Here is a 16844-nt window from a genome sequence, read left to right as displayed (position 1 = left end):
GGGAAGAAGTCTCATTGTGGCGAGTAAAGTTTATCTTGCCTGGATGGGCAGCTCTCTGGGTGCTCAGTAGTGATGGGCAGATGAAGCCCCATGAAGCACTGAAGCTTTTCATCCAATTGGTTCACCCCAACGCGAAGCTTCATGAAGCTTCATTTGCTCTAGTAGGACACCTACTGGACGTAAAAATAATAGCTGGCATGAATTTGAAGAGTGTGGCATTTTGCACACAGCCTGTAAATGTCAACAACAAAAGGAGTGTGTAAAACATGTATATTGTAGTGATGCAGTATACTGTGTATATTTATACTGGCAGTATGGGAAATAATTATTTGGAAATGCTTAAAATGGAAATGATCATTTACTGTGAGGTGAGGTGTGGTTGGGGTGTGGACAGTGGTTGTGCTTTTGTAACGTTGAGGTATGGACAGCTACACACTGAGGCTTTGAGCCTCAGTCCTGCCTGTTCACATTTTATTCTGTAAAAACTACATTTTCACTGCTTCTATAACCTTTAGTGGGGAGAACATAGCTAGGATTTAATGATTTAACAAATCTTTTGAATCCTTTGTCCTCCACAATGCTAAATAGCTGTGAGTCCTCGATCACCATGCTGACCAGGTCTTCATCTATTTGAGATTGTTCTCCTGAGGAAAGACAATAAAGACAAAGCACAAATATAAATATCACACACGTAACTTATAACAGTTGTATAATATTGTTATATCATTTAGTAACATTACTGCATCCTATATTATCATTGCATTTGATGGCTCACCTGGTCTTGCTCCACAATCGGTGTCCCCCTTATTCTCATGCAAAGCTCTGTAGTGCCTAAGCATGGATGAGGTGTTGTTGTTATATCCCAGCTCCCTGGCACATAGCAAACACTTCACCTTGTACAAAAGTCAAGACAGCTCAACATAAGTTTTATTGCACCATCAGTATCATGACAATACATCTTCTTTAGAAATTTACATACCTTGCTGGGAGGAATAAAATCAAAATGTTGCCATAAAGGGGAGGACATCCTCCTCTTCTTAGCTGGCTCCATTCTCTCCTGACTTTCTCTCCTCACTCTCATAAACCTCCAAACTGTCTCCAAACTCTCACTAACCGCAACTCTCCATCAAACACCCACATTTTTGATTGAAGTCTGAGGGGTTTATATCGCTGTCATATCTCACGGCAAAGTTCGAACCACTTCATGAACCAGTCACGTGGTACAGCCGGGCAGCGAGGCTTCGGACGTCATCATTTTCAGCTCCTCCCATAAATGAAGCAAGCCTCGATACGCGCATCGTGGAAACGCCCCCTCCATTACTCGACACACGCTTCGAAGCCTCGATACAGAACATCACATCACTAGTGCTCAGCACCCCCAAAGCTCTGATCCTAGAATCGCCCCTGGCGTCCAGTGCTACATAGACTGCCGGGATTATTACAGTACTTAGCTCTGTAGGCAACACTAGTGCTGTTGTTACACCAACCTTTATGCACGTAGATGTAGAGTCCCCCTCCTCTGTTCGGTTTCACTTCCCGTAAACAGAAAGTAAACTTTGTGCGTGGGCGTGTTTGGAGCTGCAGGTGTGTCCAGGTGTGGGTTCGTTGGATCAGCAGAGGATTTAACGGGACTTTGTGTCGGTTTGAGTTGTTTTTAAAGGAGGATGAAGACGCTGGTGGTGCTCCTGCTCCTCGTGAACGGTAAGAAAGTCTCTGTTTAACCTGCAGCAGCTCCACAGACAGTCCTCTGTGCTGCACTCAGGTGAAGCTCGCGCCTCTGCCGTGAGTGTTGGAAATACAGATTTAATGATGAGGCTTTAATAGTAAAAGTATGAGGGAAGGTTAGAAACAGACCAGACTAACAGACTGTGGACTTTGTAGCCACAGATTCCCGTATGGCAGAGCTAGTTAGCCATGCTAAAGTAGCCTCGTGTCTGCGCTGCTTCCAGTGTTCTGGAAAAACGTCCTACTTTGTCAAAACATTTTTTTTTTTTTTTGCTATATTGCTCAACCGAGGATGTAACATAATCAGATTAATGACGGTGCCTTGTATGTTATACTGTTGTTTGTAAATAAAGTTTAAAATATATATATATATATATATATATATATATATATATATATATTAAAAAAAAACTTTGTCAAAACATCCTGCCGTAGCGTAAATCTATCGTCACGTCTATCAATTGACGGAAGATTGGACTCTCCCCCCGATCTCTTGGTTCTGACCTGGAACGAGAAATCACTCCAAGACGAACGCTTATTCAATTAGACAATTTTATTCACCATGTACATGGGAGATGTGTATAGCATAAAAGCCTCCTGCAGATCCGGCGGGCAGTCCCTGGATCCGTTACACTTATACTTTTTCAGAGTTCGTCATAACCCCTCCCGATCATTACTGATGAGGAGGGGGGGGGGGGGGGGGGTTAACATATGGGGGTTATGTCTGTGAAGGTTCTCAGTCATCCAGGTCATCGTAGTCAAAGGAGCTTGCAACGAAAAGCGTCTGGACTTCTTTAAGTTACTTGAAGACGTTTCACCTCTCATCCGAGAAGCTTCTTCAGTTCTAAGGTCAAATGGTGGAGAGTCCCAGATATAAACCTAGTGGGAGTTTCCCCCCACAGAGGGACAAAAGGACCCCCTGATGATCCTCTAATCGCCTGAGCCAAGGTGTGAAATTGGGTGTGGGTCCCAATCAGCCAGAGTTTTGGGTGTGTTCATTGTGAAACCTGGCCCCACCTTATCATGCGAATTCCTGAGATCAGATGGCCCAGGATGTGAGTGGGCGTTAAGGCGTCTGGGAAGGGATCTCAAAACTGGATTATAGATGGCAGAGAGTAATCCAGTTTTGAGATCCCTTCCCAGACGCCTTGGGCCATCTGATCTCAGGAATTCGCATGATAAGGTGGGGCCAGGTTTCACAATGATATATATATATATATATATATATATATATATATATATATATATATATGTATATGTATATATATATATATATATATATATATATATATATATATATATATATATATATATATATATATATATATATATATATATATATATATGTATGTATGTGTGTATATATATATATATATATATATATGTGTATATATATATATATGTATGTATATATATATATATATATATATATATATATATATATATATATATGTGTATATATATATGTATGCTGTCATGACAAAAATGATTGACCAACAAAACATTTTTCTCCTTCATTTCTGTCAAACAATGCTGTAACGTGTCTCGCGGTTAGTATCATGGTTGCTAGGCAACCTGAACAGCACAACAAAGCGTATACCGTCCCATTTTACAAGCCTCTCACTTCTGCACTTCTCGTACTTATAGTACGCACCGTACGTAGTACGCGTAGTGCGCGTAGTGCGCGTACTTCAAGCGTGCAGACTCTGAATTGGGACACAGCCACATCCACCCACTGGTGATGGCAGCTACATTGTAGCCACAGCCACCCTGGGGCGCACTGACAGAGGCGAGGCTGCCGGACACTGGCGCCACCGGGCCCTCTGACCACCACCAGTAGGCAACAGGTTAAGTGTCTTGCCCAAGGACACAACGACCGAGACTGTCCAAGCCGGGGCTCAAACTGGCAACCTTCCAATTACAAGGCGAACTCCCAACTCTTGAGCCACGATGGAAGGAAATGATCAGACATGCCCACTCTCTGTAAACCAGACAGCTAAACTGACCAACAGGTCAAGTGAAGACAACACAATAACAGCAAACAAAGTCATGCAACAGTGAATCAAGTTGGAACGCCAAACTGGCAACAAATGACCAACTGGTCAAAAAGAGATGTTCACTATGCCATCTTCATTTTCTATGCTTTGTTTCGGTGAGGGAAGTTCAAGCTTTTCTGGTCCTGGTGCTGAATTTAACTCTTGGTGGGAGGCACAACTTTTGTCAGCCATTTTTGGTGCATAATGAATAATAGAGGGTCAGATATCTTTGCTGGCACTGAGGGTTAACAGTATGACATGGGGGCATCTTCAGGTTTGTGCTGCTGTTCACTGGCTGACTGTGAGTTGGGCATTTGTCACTGTCACTGACATTTACAGGGTTGCTTCTTCTGTACGGCTTAATATGGTCAATGCTGTACTGATTTTTTAAAGTAGCTCCCTCGATGTTTTTTAATCTAACACATTTGCCAGAGATTTTATGAATAGTGTAGGGACCTGAAAAATCTGGATCTAGTCTTTCTATCTTCCTTCCACGTTTCCCCATGTTTGGGAGAAGAAGTTCATCTCCAACATTGTACAGAAGGGTTTTGTACGTCTTCCTTTTGTAATTTTTGTGACTTTGCTATATTTTCCTCTACAGTTTTTTTTTAAAACTTTGTCTTGTGCGTCTCTTGTGGAAGATACACTGTAACTTGACTCCTCTGGGAGAATGATGGAGGACAGCTAATATTTTCAAATTTTAATTAACAATTACAATCACAAAGGCAAATAAAGCATGTGAAACATGAACTGAAAAAACTATCAATAATAACTAATTTTTAAAACTAATTATACTACTATAAAGCTTTGAACTCATGTTGCCACAAAGATAGACTCCTATCATATTTTTTTATTATTAACACTTGTTATTATAGTCACTTTTTACTCTTGATACACTTGCACAGGTGAACACATTATACTGAAAGGTGTGCTCGCCATTGATAACTTTGCATAAAGATACAAATATAAAGAAATAATAATTAGTCACTTACCTTATCTGTAAAATGTGTCTTGCATTTAGAAACTAAGCAGAAAAGATGCTGCAGCCAGTATCGATATGCACACTTTCTAATTAAGATTATATTTAATTCATGCACAATCAAGGATATGTTGCTTCTCTCCCATACATTAAACGGAATGGTGTGTATTTGGTTGTGGTGTGGACCTTAGACCTCAAAGAAAACAGTGTAGCATCCAGATAGACATTCCGTTGACTAATTTTTTGAGGGCTCTACATGTAGACAATAAAGCCCCCCCCCCCCCAAAATATTGACAGTGTTTTAAAAGCTATTGAAATGTTACATGGCATCTTCGAAAACGTTAGAGCACTTTCGCAAATATGTGATGTCTTGCTAATCGAGCAGATATTTAAAGTTTACACGGCACCACTCTCGCATGAAAATATCTTAAAAGTTTATTTTGTGACCCAGAAAGAGTAATATTTCAAACTCCGCCCCTCTGTGTTCCTCCGCCACTGCCTCGTTTGAGTTTTGGACGAAATGCATTCTGGGATATTGCATTTTGTCATTTCGAGCTGATTGGAGACCAAAACCGCCAATCAGATTTTTTTTTTTTTGCATCCAAGTCTGTGATTGGTTGGTTTTGTGGCACAAATATAACGGTGTACAGAAAGAGTTGAACGCACACAGGCAGAAATGTTGAGCGTGCAAGCAACACATTGCGAGCGAGCGCAAATGCACAAACTGAGCGAGAGGGGCTGCTATTGTGTGTGTGTGTGTGGATAATAGCAAACACTGAAATACGTTTTTTGTACGTAGCAATGAATTTTGTTCACTCAAATTTAGCTTTTCTTCGCTCAAAATAAATTTCTCCTTAAAATGCAACACTTTGCAACACAAATTTTTTTTATATGCGCTCAATTTTTTTCTACGTGTGCTCAGAATAGAGGCACAAAAATAACGCATTAGTCCCATGGCTTCTTCTTTTGTTTTTATCACTTTTGTGGGGATCCAGAAATTCTTTTATTGCTGCCATATAACCTGCATTATTATAATTGCATTAATAACATTCTTTACAGTATTATTCCATTTATAATATTTTTACAGTATTAAGAAGAACTACTAAAAAACATAGAATTATAAAATCAGAAAGGCACCTAATGTAGCAGGGTTGAGACGACAAAATAGTTAATTAACACACTTTATTAACAACCGATGATTAAAATGACCAGACTCCCTACCACGATGCTACCCTAAAACAATCATAGCTTGATAAAAAAACAAACCAAAAAAACCCTAAACAAAATAGTGGAGACCGGCCACTTGAGGCGGCAACCTACAGGGAGGAGTACCCAAGGGTGCCACCAATTACTCACCCATGTAATTTACACTAAACTCTAAAGCATCAGGGAGGGGACTCCACCTCACATACCCAGCCCCTCAACAAGCGGCCGCACCTCCGTTAAAGCAATAAAACAAAGCATAAAACGTTAAACAAATTAGTAAAAGAGATCTACATAAAACAAATACACCCCAAGTTACTGTTCTCTAGAAAAGCATCACATAACAAATAAAACAGCATAAGACAAGACAGCAGCAGTATAGCACAATCCTGCAACAAAAGAGGGAAACAGTCGTCAAGGTCCACCCTACTACATGCCACATTATGATAAACACAAGAGTCCCACTTACCACTCTCTAAAGGGCAATACTTATACTGAGTAGCTTCCCTGGAGAGATCTACAGCGCTTAGCTGCCTAATGCTCTCGGCCACCTTGGATGGACAAGACTGCCAAATGCCGCCATCTGGTAGTGAATCGCAGCTTTCTTATAAGCCCAGTAATTGTTAACTGGGAAGGTGTGGATGTTAGTGGTGCGTTCGTGGACATCACGTAAGATCCTACCCCAGAATCTACTTGGACAAACTGCCCGAAATGCATTGAGAGAAACATTTCAGGGATTTTGAGTCATTCTGCACTCCAGATGGGTTAATTGGGTTACAAATTTTAATCAGATTAATCATGATGATGGATTAATCCGTGTTGACGCGTTAATTTAGACAGCACTAATAAAAATAGATCTCTATTTCCTCACTCTAAAAAATGTTTTGTTGGCTCAACTCTTTAAGTTACAAACGTTGCATATTATTAAGTAAATCCAGCAAGTAAATTTTAGGTTTGGCTAACACAACTGCTTTAACAAACCAGCATGATTTACTTTGACCTCCAAACACATAATTAAGTTTAAGCAACCTAACATTAATTTAGATTTTCCTAAAATATCAAGTTGACAAATTACATTAGTAATTAGTAAAAAATGACATTACTCTAACTCATTTTTTACATATATTTTACTATCCTATCCTGCAAATGGTGTCAAGTTTCTAAAGTAACTTTTCTAAAATCACACATAGCTATTTCATTTATTCCAACTGATTAAATAGTTTATTGCAAAAATTTTTCCAAGTAATGCAATTCCGTGTCATACAACATAAATCAAAGAGCAGCCCTTTAACTGTACTTCAGTAGAATCCCTCCACAAACGACCTCAGTAAGAAAGAAAATGTAGAATGTTTATTACCTGGACAAGGTCTGTTTAGTGAATCAGAAGCCAAAACATACCAATTCACTCCATTTTCTTTACTCCACAATGGTGTCTTCAAATTCCGATTGACTGAACACACCAGGCAATCAACATTGTGTAGAGTCTTGATAGCTGGGAAACAAGCAGAGCAATGGGGCCTGATGATCAACTTTGAGAACCACTATAAAGATTTGTAAATGTATATTAAATAAAACAGTCAATAAACTATGAAGTCTTCCAAATCACAATAATTTTAAATCATGCCCTTCTAAAATACCTCAGAAAACAAACATTACAACGTAAGGCAATTGGTTTTGCAAATCTGCTTATTATTAAGCATTAACTTTAACCTATCAACTTGGTAAATATCGCAGAATAATAAAAAAAAAAAAAGACAAAACGTTTTAATGTTCAACAACGCAACAAAGGTAACGTATATAAGCCCCATCATTAAGGAACACGCTTTGGGCACACCAAGGTCTTCCAGGACAGTTGTTCCTTCAATCACAATTTTAGGGTGGAAGAAATGCTGCTGTATGTCTGGTGACTACATTCTTTACCACTTCTTCTGGGAACTGTTCCTCACTATCCTGCCAAGTAGGTTAAAAGGGCACATGTCGGGTTTTTTTTTTTTGTTGTACCATTTAAAAATAAAACAAAAAAGTGAGACTTACCTACCAGCTGAAGAGATCCTCCTCTTTTTTTTTTTTTTTCAGATACACCATCAGGCAACGGATTGCGACCTCTCTCTTTGTTTCCATCGAACTCTGTAGAATAAAAAAGAAAACAGTTTACTAGGCGAAAAGTCTAAAATTGTAAACTTATGGGACTTGCAGTGTGTCCACTGTGCAGTGTGTGCAGTCTGGTCCAGTTTTTAAGAAGGTTGTTTCCAAGTTAACAGTGGTGATCCTTTAGAATTCATTATTCAGCTGTGAAAAAAGAAGAAGAAGGACACAATTAAATAGTAAAAAATGTTAATATAATACACAATGTCACCTGAGCAATGGCGGTACATTAGCTAATATCCAATACACTGCTGTAATTTTTCGCTTTTTTTTCTTGAGGTGCCAAGCGGATTACACACTTCAAACTCATCCACATACAAAATGAGGGAAATGGCTGGACTCTCTCCTGATAACAATTTATTGTACCCTGACAAGTGACAAATTTTAATTATAAGTGGAAAAACTGACAATGTACTCTCTTATTTGTGAAGCACGTTTGCTAGCTAAAAGTAATGGCTAGCTAACCTTTTTTTAAAAAACAAAAACAAAAACAAAAAACAACAACAACTCTACTCTGCTAAATTATGATTAAAACTATCAAATTTTAGGTCTTTAAAGATGACCTTACCTGAAGCCAAGTGTACAAATATAACTTGTAATTCATCTATTTAGAATTCAGTGCTTTGTTATCTTACCCAACACAGTTTCGGGAAAACACACCTCAACTCCCACAAAGTGAGAAGAATGCTTCTTGTGCCCGTGATGATACAAACATATGCTACGGGGTTGCCCTGTGCTGCATGCATGGTCTCATACAAACCTATGGCTAACCAAAGTAAACACCAGAGTGACAGATGTAAGTAATTACAGAAAAAAATACATTGCCTTTTACTTTTGTAGAGTAACAACTCAAATAACAGGCTAAGTTTCAATGTGCATCATGTAGCTGCCATTGTCAGACTAAGCTTACACAGTAAACTTATATACTGTAGATGCTGACGTACTGCAACTTACAACACGTGCAGTTGTTCAGGTGTTGTGGCAAAAACAAAACCAAAAGAAACCCTTTAACCACTTTTAACCCCTGACTTTGACACGTCTTTTTATGTGATATCTCCTGGTGATTAATAAATTAACAGGATTTACTTTGATGAGTTTCTGTTCAGGCTCAAATCGGTTAAAGGGTCTCAGTGATGAAATACTAATAATAACTCCCCAAAAGTATCGAGTCTGTTTTGAAAATGTAAGGAGTAGAAAGTTCAGATATCTGTTTAAAATTGTAGGGAGTAAAAGTAAAAAGGAGTCACAAAAAAGTACTGAAATCCAGATACCAGAAAATTGTACTTAATTATTTACTGCCCGACTCTGGAGATGAGGAGAGGTTTTTATTAGTCGTTGATGTTAAAGTGTTAGAATTGTCATCAGTTACTATGAATCTATGTAATCAATATACACTAATAATGTAACATTACACAGTATTAACCTGAATGAATTTTGCCTCCTGAGGGTTACAGCTGTGAATGATGTCATCAATGGGCATTTTTTTGTGTTTTTATTTGTGTGTCCTCAGTTTCCCAGCATGCCCTGGGTGTGGTGGTGGAGGTGAATGAGGGGGAAAGATCTGTCCTGCTGCCCTGTCAGTACTTTGGGTTTATACCTGAGAATCCCACAGTGATGTGGACTCGCAGTGATCTCCATCCCAAATCTGTCCATGTGAGACAAGACGAAACAGACGATCTCAGAGGACAAAACCAGCGTTACAGCGGGCGCACATCAATGAGACCTGATGCTCTGGACACTGGAGACTTCAGCCTCACTCTGACAAAACCAACAAAGACTGACAGCAGCATCTACACCTGCTCCATCAGTGATGGGAGAGAAGAACGGAGACTGAGAGATATCCAGCTGCAGGTCAAAGGTCAGCCACAAACACCTTGTGTACAGGTCAAAGATCCTTCACAGATATTGAGCTTTAATCCTAGAAACTGAAGCAAAAATTGATCATTGAGATTTTTCATCCAGTTAGTCCTGATGTAAATATTACGCTCATGTTAGGAACCACTCAAATATGTGTGCGTATCAGTGTGATGTGTAAATCAGAGTGTAGCTAGTAACTGTAGTATCCTTAAGGGTAGGTTTTTTAAATTTAAGATTTAACACATTACATTTATCAAAGATTGTCTACGACAGCTGGTTGCTGACATGAATACCTCAAATATGTTATCCTACACCAGATCAGATGTTAGAAGTTATACACACTACAGAAGAGGACAAATTATTAGCCCGCCTATGAAAGTCAAAGGAGCTTGCAAAGAAAAGTGTCTGGACTTCTTTAAGTTGCTTGAAGACGTTTCACCTCTCATCCGAGAAGCTTCTTCAGTTCTAAGGTCAAATGGTGGAGAGTCCCAGATATAAACCTAGTGGGAGTGACCCCCCACAGAGGGACAAAAGGACCCCCTGATGATCCTCTAATCGCCTGAGCCAAGGTGTGAAACTGGGCGTGGGCTCCAATCAGCCAGAGTTTCGGGTGTGTTAATTGTGAAACCTGGCCCCACCTTATCATGCGAATTCCTGAGGTCAGATGGCCCAGGATGTGAGTGGGCGAAAGAGTGACCTTTGACCTTTAGATGCAGATGGACTGCTGAGCAGCTCAGCAGTCCATCTGCATCTTAAGGATAAAGGTCACTCTTTCGAGGATGCCAATGTTCACATTTTGGACAGAGAGGACAGATGGTTTGAAAGAGGAGTGAAAGAAGCCATCTATGTCCACTGTGAGCGACCATCTTTGAACAGAGGCGGGGTTTACGACACCAACTCTCTGCCATCTATAATCCAGTTTTGAGATCCCTTCCCAGACGCCTTAACGCCCACTCACATCCTGGGCCATCTGACCTCAGGAATTCGCATGATAAGGTGGGGCCAGGTTTCACAATGAACCCACCCGAAACTCTGGCTGATTGGGACCCACCCCCAGTTTCACACCTTGGCTCAGGCTATTAGAGGATCATCAGGGGTCCTTTTGTCCCTCTGTGGGGGGTCACTCCCACTAGGTTTATATCTGGGACTCTCCACCATTTGACCTTAGAACTGAAGAAGCTTCTCAGATGAGAGGTGAAACATCTTCAAGCAACTTAAAGAAGTCCAGACGCTTTTCTTTGCAAGCTCCTTTGACTACGATGACCTGGATGACTGAGAACCTTCACAGACACCCGCCTATGAAAGTTCATTTTATAAAAACTTATTTACCAGGTGTCGTTAAAGACAGGAAGGCATTTTTAACAAAGCTGTTTCAAACCCTCTAGTTTTGTTTTTCATCATTATATGAGTTTACTTTGCACACAAAAAGTTATTAACCAAAAAATAAAAATTACCACATGAACAGATTTTTTCTCAAGTCCAGACTGATTTATTTTGTCTTTGGCCCGGTGTTTTCTGAGTGAAAACTCAAACCCTTGAGTATCAATACCTGGAGTTTTGATACTTGCCATCTTGATTTTCTCAAGATAGCGCCTGTGTGGATTTATTTGGATTCTGCTTGTAAATTTGTCCTCAATGTTGTTGCTCCTTTAAGTTTCAGACAGTGCATGCCCAAGGCTAGTCTTTGACTAACTGATTCTACCCGAGCCATTAGAAAAGAATGTAGAAGATGTGAAAGACGGTGGAAAAAGGAGACGCTGTATGTTTGTCTGGAAAGTTTATCAGAGAGCAGTAAAGGCCGCCAAGCACTCTTATTTTTCTCAACTTATTGCTGCTAGCTTGCATAACATGCATCATGTTTTGTATAACACTATAAATTCTGTACTTAATATTGAAGCCTATGTTCTTTTGCAGTCTTCTGATGTTACGTGCAATCACTTTATTAATTTTTCTGTGGACAAGGTTTCTAGCTTGAGACCTCCGACTCTATCTATTGCTCACCTGGCCATGCATGTTTCTTGCTCAAGTCTGTTTTCTGCTTTTCTACCAATTGCTCTACTTGATTTAGAGACAGTTGTGTTAAATGCGGTGGCACAATTTTTAATTGGTAGAAGGAAATTTGAGCACATCAGTCTTGGCCTCTCTACATTGGCTTCCCATCAAATTTAGGATCCGTTTTAAATCTGTTTTCTTTTATTGGGTTTTAAATCTTTAAATGGTCTGGCTCCTGTTTATTTGTCTGATCTGCTGTCCCCACTCGTTCGCTTTTGTCAACTTCGGTTGCTTTCAGTCCCTAAGTTGCGGCTGAAACTTAACCCTGATGGGGTTTAAGCTCTTGGGGGTGTCTGTGGTTCCCGAGCGCTGGGGCTACGAGAAAAGAAGGCCGGGGAAATGCAATAGGAGTACCCCCATCGCAGGGGGAAGCGTAATACCCCCAAGCGACAGGCTCATCGTAGTGGCGGCATTGTCGGAGGGAGAGGGACAAGGAACGCGAGAGGGGTAGTGGAGTACCCCAAACTGATAAGAGTGGAGATTGGCGGTACTAAGGCTGCGGCTTTTTTTGAGGGATTCTGCGGGCACTAGGCGCGTGACTTTCCCTACATGCGGTTATTTGCTAGCACGTAACAGAAAAGGGAGGCTATGTCATGCACTGGACCGTGGCAGTGGAAGTATAAGATCGAGGTAGGAGGTGCAGCGGCGACACCGAGGACACGGCCGCCACGACGGGCCACGTTTCACTATCAAGGATTGGAGAGCAGCAATGTCACTCAAGACCTTCCAGGTCTACTCGAGCACCTTGCGTTTCAACAACCGAGAGGCCAGATAAGCCAGGCGGTGTCGCGACCCCGAGGAGCGCGGCTACCACAAACTGGCCCCTATCAGAGCCATTTGGGACGAGTGGTGCGCGAGACTGCCTTGCATGTACCGGCCAAGCCCCGAGGTCACCGTAGACGTGCTGCTTCTCACCCCTTGCTCTTGGTACTTTTCTGGGTACCGGGATGACCAAAATGATTACGACGACGAGCTCAAAAGGTGAAGGCTCTTCCTTGAGCGGTTAGGCAAAGCCCTTGCGCTCCCCGCGATTGAGGCCAGGGCGATCGCCCCAGTGCTCGCCCAGCCCGCCGCCGCTGCAACCAGGTGCCCCGAGGGGTCACGTGACACCCCACCGACAAAGCGTGGCATGTGTATCGCAGGAGCAAGGACATCAAGGCCAAGACCCGGTGCCACCTGCACATGTGCTCCAGATACGCGATCACCAACTGCCCCAGCTGCGCTTTGCTTGGGGGTCCCCTCGGGCCGCGACGCCCGCACGCCATCAGCGCCACAGAAACCCCACGGAAGCACAAGGGTTAACATAAGTCCAATAAGTAGCCGAGATGCTGTTCGATCGGTGGCATTGTCTCAGACGTATCATGCTTGACACGCTTGTCGTGTATTACAGATGGCAGGTATGCAGTCGCTTGATTCGTCAGGGTCGTGTGGTTTGGCAATACAGAGAGTGGCTATAGTGAGTCTGCCGGTCAGTGGTGTTGTTTTCTTATGCAAAGTACCAAATGTTCCTTACGGCAATACGTCGAATCCCAGCTTGCGATGTTCAGACGTAAGCTCAGCGAACCAACTGGTAATCTGTTCCAGCAAGCTGGACGGATTTTTGCGTCCCGCGAAACACAGTTCGCCTATGTATATATGATATTCTTTTCCACCGATTTGTAGGATGTTTCTCGTCAGGATACTTGGCACTAATATGTCACATGGTCCGCGTGAACACATCTTTCCAAGACCCTCCTAGTGTTATCTACATCCATACTTTTTCGCGTATAGAGGCTGACACACACATAGACAGGATTCTTGGTCTGGACCTTGCGTCTCGGACCTCGCATCTGAGTTACACAGCACACTTCTTCATGGCATGGAACATTATGTGTAGTGTAGCAATACACTAAGACACATAATAAGACACAAATAAAGAAGCGCATGAAGAATAACATGGAATGATCTGTACCTTTTATGCAACTTAATAAAATTACACATTTTGTGCTTTTTAACTAAGTTGCTCTGTGAACACAAAGCTAGGCCTAACACACAATGTTGCGGGGCTGTGTATGTTTAATTAGAAAATTACATTTGGTCGGGGGTCCGGTGGGTTTTTTGGTCGGGAACTGTGCGCTCAGTCGGGGGGAATTCGTGAGATTATATAAAGACGTGATCTGACAGTTGCTCGTAGAAGCCGGATGTTGTATTGACAATGTACTCCTTGAATGCAGCTGTGCGAGCGCTAACCTTTGCGCTGTGTTTCTTGTGCCGGTCCTCTAGTCAAAGCGCAATTAAACAAAACAGCAGTTACAGAGAGCGCTGTGATCGGGTGAATGGCAGATGCTATCACATTACCAGGCATTTTAGACAGTCCGACATCTGTGTTTTACAAAGACAGACTGCGTATCTCACCCACCAACCATTTGTACAGTGTAACACCCGTGAGATCGGGGTACCAAGTTACTATCCGCTTCCTCAGCTGCAGTGACGAAGGGCAATACATGTTAGGGGGGGAGCTTTTCACAGTTTTCGCCAAACCTGAACACTTGAACACTGGGGTGTATATTATACCATAGTAACCCGTCTACGTGGCGTGTAATGGAGATATGGAATCACACGATGAGTCAAACAGAAATCCCGGCGGGTTGTTGTTCAAAAGTCCAAGCCGCCACAATGCCTGAAGGTCATGGAGCTGACAAATGTAGAATGTGTATATACAAACGAAGAGGGGCAGATGATCAGACATGCTCGCAAACGACGAGGTCTGTTCAATCGAACAGAAGCGAAACTTCTACCACCGAGTGTATGTACAGTAGTTCGTGAACATAGCTCAAGAGTCCGCGGATGTTTGTCGCTATTGTAAAAAAATTATAATGATATGTCATGTGCTCTACTCTATAGCCTTGCCTACTTTACAGTTCTTGGAACCCATCAACACCAGTGTTCACTTGATAGACATATCACCACACAGTAAGGGCACAACAATGTTAGCAGTTTTTTTTTTTTTTCAAAGTGTGTTACATATGTCCTAACACTTTTGTTTTTCTTTTAATTTGCAGTTGACAGGCTGAAAAATGCGATGGAAGAGTACAAGAGTACGATAAAAGAGCTCAGTGGCTGTTCAAAAGCTACTGTCGCCGTTGGAGGGCTTATTGCGACGTTGATTGTGATCGTTCTAGGGTTTATGTATATATGATCGCCACTTGGCTTGTATGTGTTTATGTCAAGTGTGGAAATAAAAGAAAATATATCATTGCTTACATGGCTTTTATTAGTGCCACTTTATTAAAACTTTTATTAAATGTGGAGTTGTAATTATTTTTATACATAAATTTAAAATGCGCTCATAAAGAGTTGGCGCTCAGTCCTCTTAAGGTCCTAAGCTTCGTCTGGCGTGAATGTCCAGACGATATATTGTGTAAGGTGACTTAGAGCGCAAGAAGGCCAATGCAAGCACGCTTACAGACACAAATAAGTTCTAGGTCAGAAGTGAGAGATACATTTAGCTTGTAACTGCATTTGTGCTTGCATAGCAACTGTTGATGCAGGACGTGTTAAAGATAAGCATGAAAAGAACAAGTCAACGAGAAACATCTGGAGGGTGAGACGGTTGAAACAAACAGCCATGTATGGTAAAAAGGTTGCAGATAATGGAAACTTGTCTAACTGTCATTAACTGTAACTGATGCATATTATCTGCTTTGCTGACGCAAGAAGGGGCTAAACCCTGACATATCAAAACCATTTTGAAGCTTTTTAGCGGAGATCTACGCTGATGATGCTCCCCATGCGTGTGTTCAATAAAATCATTGTTTGACTGAACTCATCTGGACCAGTGTCAATGGAAAATTGTACTTCGTAGTCAGTATAATCTTTTAATGATATAAGTTTGCATATGGTAGAATACTGCATGTAATCATTTGTGTTTAGAAGTATATAGCTGGTGGCATATTGAAAGAATGTCTCATCCTAGGAGGTCTGTAACACTCCAGGGTGTTCTGGCATTCACCCCCACATCCTACGAGCATGGGAGAGGTCGTACCTTGTCTTATTGTTTTACGGTAGGATTAACGTAGCTATGTCAGTTTTAGTCTAAGTGCCTTTTTTACATATAGATGAACTGTTGGACTTTCCAGACCAGCAGGTTAAGGGAAGTCATTTATGGGGTCACACTCTGACACACACACACACACACACACACACACACACACACACACACACACACACACACCAATGTAAGGAACAAACGCTCACTGGAGTTTATAAATAAAGACCAGGGCAGTCCTCAGTGCGAGTCTCAGTTCTGGAGGCTGCCCTTGCTAGCAAGAAATTCTGTGTTTCTCTTCTCTGATTCTCTACTGAAGAAGTATTTTAGAATATATCTCTTAACAACCAGTTTTTGTTTGTTTTCATCCTCAATATAAAAGAATCAGGACACAAGGCACACCTTACCGTTTTTTGTTGTGTGTGTCTTGCATTGTCTGTACGTATTACTATTTACTCCTGTGCATGTCCCTACCTGTATAACATATAAGCTGTGTCAATAAAAGAAGTCAACCACATGAGATAGAGTGATGAATCTGTTTTATTTGTCAACAACCCAAACCCATAATATATATGGGGGCATGATGAACATTAAAGGTACAAATGATTAGAATGTGAAAAAGGATCACACAGCATTTCACTTAGTGGATTTGATGCCAGCGTAATGTTTCACACAATCGATGGTATCTGGAGTCACATGGGAAATCCATATCCACTGGTTGTCATTCAATAACATGCGGGCAGTGAGTCTATCCTCGGGCTGCAGCTTCAGCAGTTTGAACACAATTCGGCTGACGTGTTCACACCACATCACATTGGGC

At 41.4% G+C, this 16844-nt stretch overlaps 1 protein-coding gene across 2 annotated transcripts; it reads left to right on the top strand.

Moving 5' to 3' along the window:
• The first annotated feature begins 934 nt into the window (after positions 1-934).
• On the top strand, positions 935-16544 carry LOC146712617 (uncharacterized). 2 transcript variants are annotated; one of them, XM_085452225.1, is made up of 5 exons: positions 935-1701; positions 8733-8884; positions 9599-9946; positions 14881-14949; positions 15039-16544. In XM_085452225.1, the coding sequence occupies exons 2-5, from the start codon at positions 8773-8775 to the stop codon at positions 15173-15175; spliced, it is 666 nt and encodes a 221-aa protein (XP_085308351.1). In that variant the 5' UTR covers positions 935-1701; positions 8733-8772; the 3' UTR covers positions 15176-16544. The 2 variants fall into 2 exon arrangements, with proteins under 2 accessions (XP_085308351.1, XP_085308352.1); XM_085452226.1 differs by lacking the exon at positions 8733-8884.
• Positions 16545-16844: the final 300 nt, after the last annotated feature.

The sequence above is a fragment of the Copadichromis virginalis genome, linkage group LG3 (assembly GCF_057382275.1).
Source record: "Copadichromis virginalis isolate Kocher_CV1m ecotype Utaka linkage group LG3, C_Virginalis_male_GT1.1, whole genome shotgun sequence".
Lineage (NCBI taxonomy): Eukaryota > Metazoa > Chordata > Actinopteri > Cichliformes > Cichlidae > Copadichromis > Copadichromis virginalis.
This window is presented reverse-complemented; position numbering and strand designations above follow the sequence as displayed.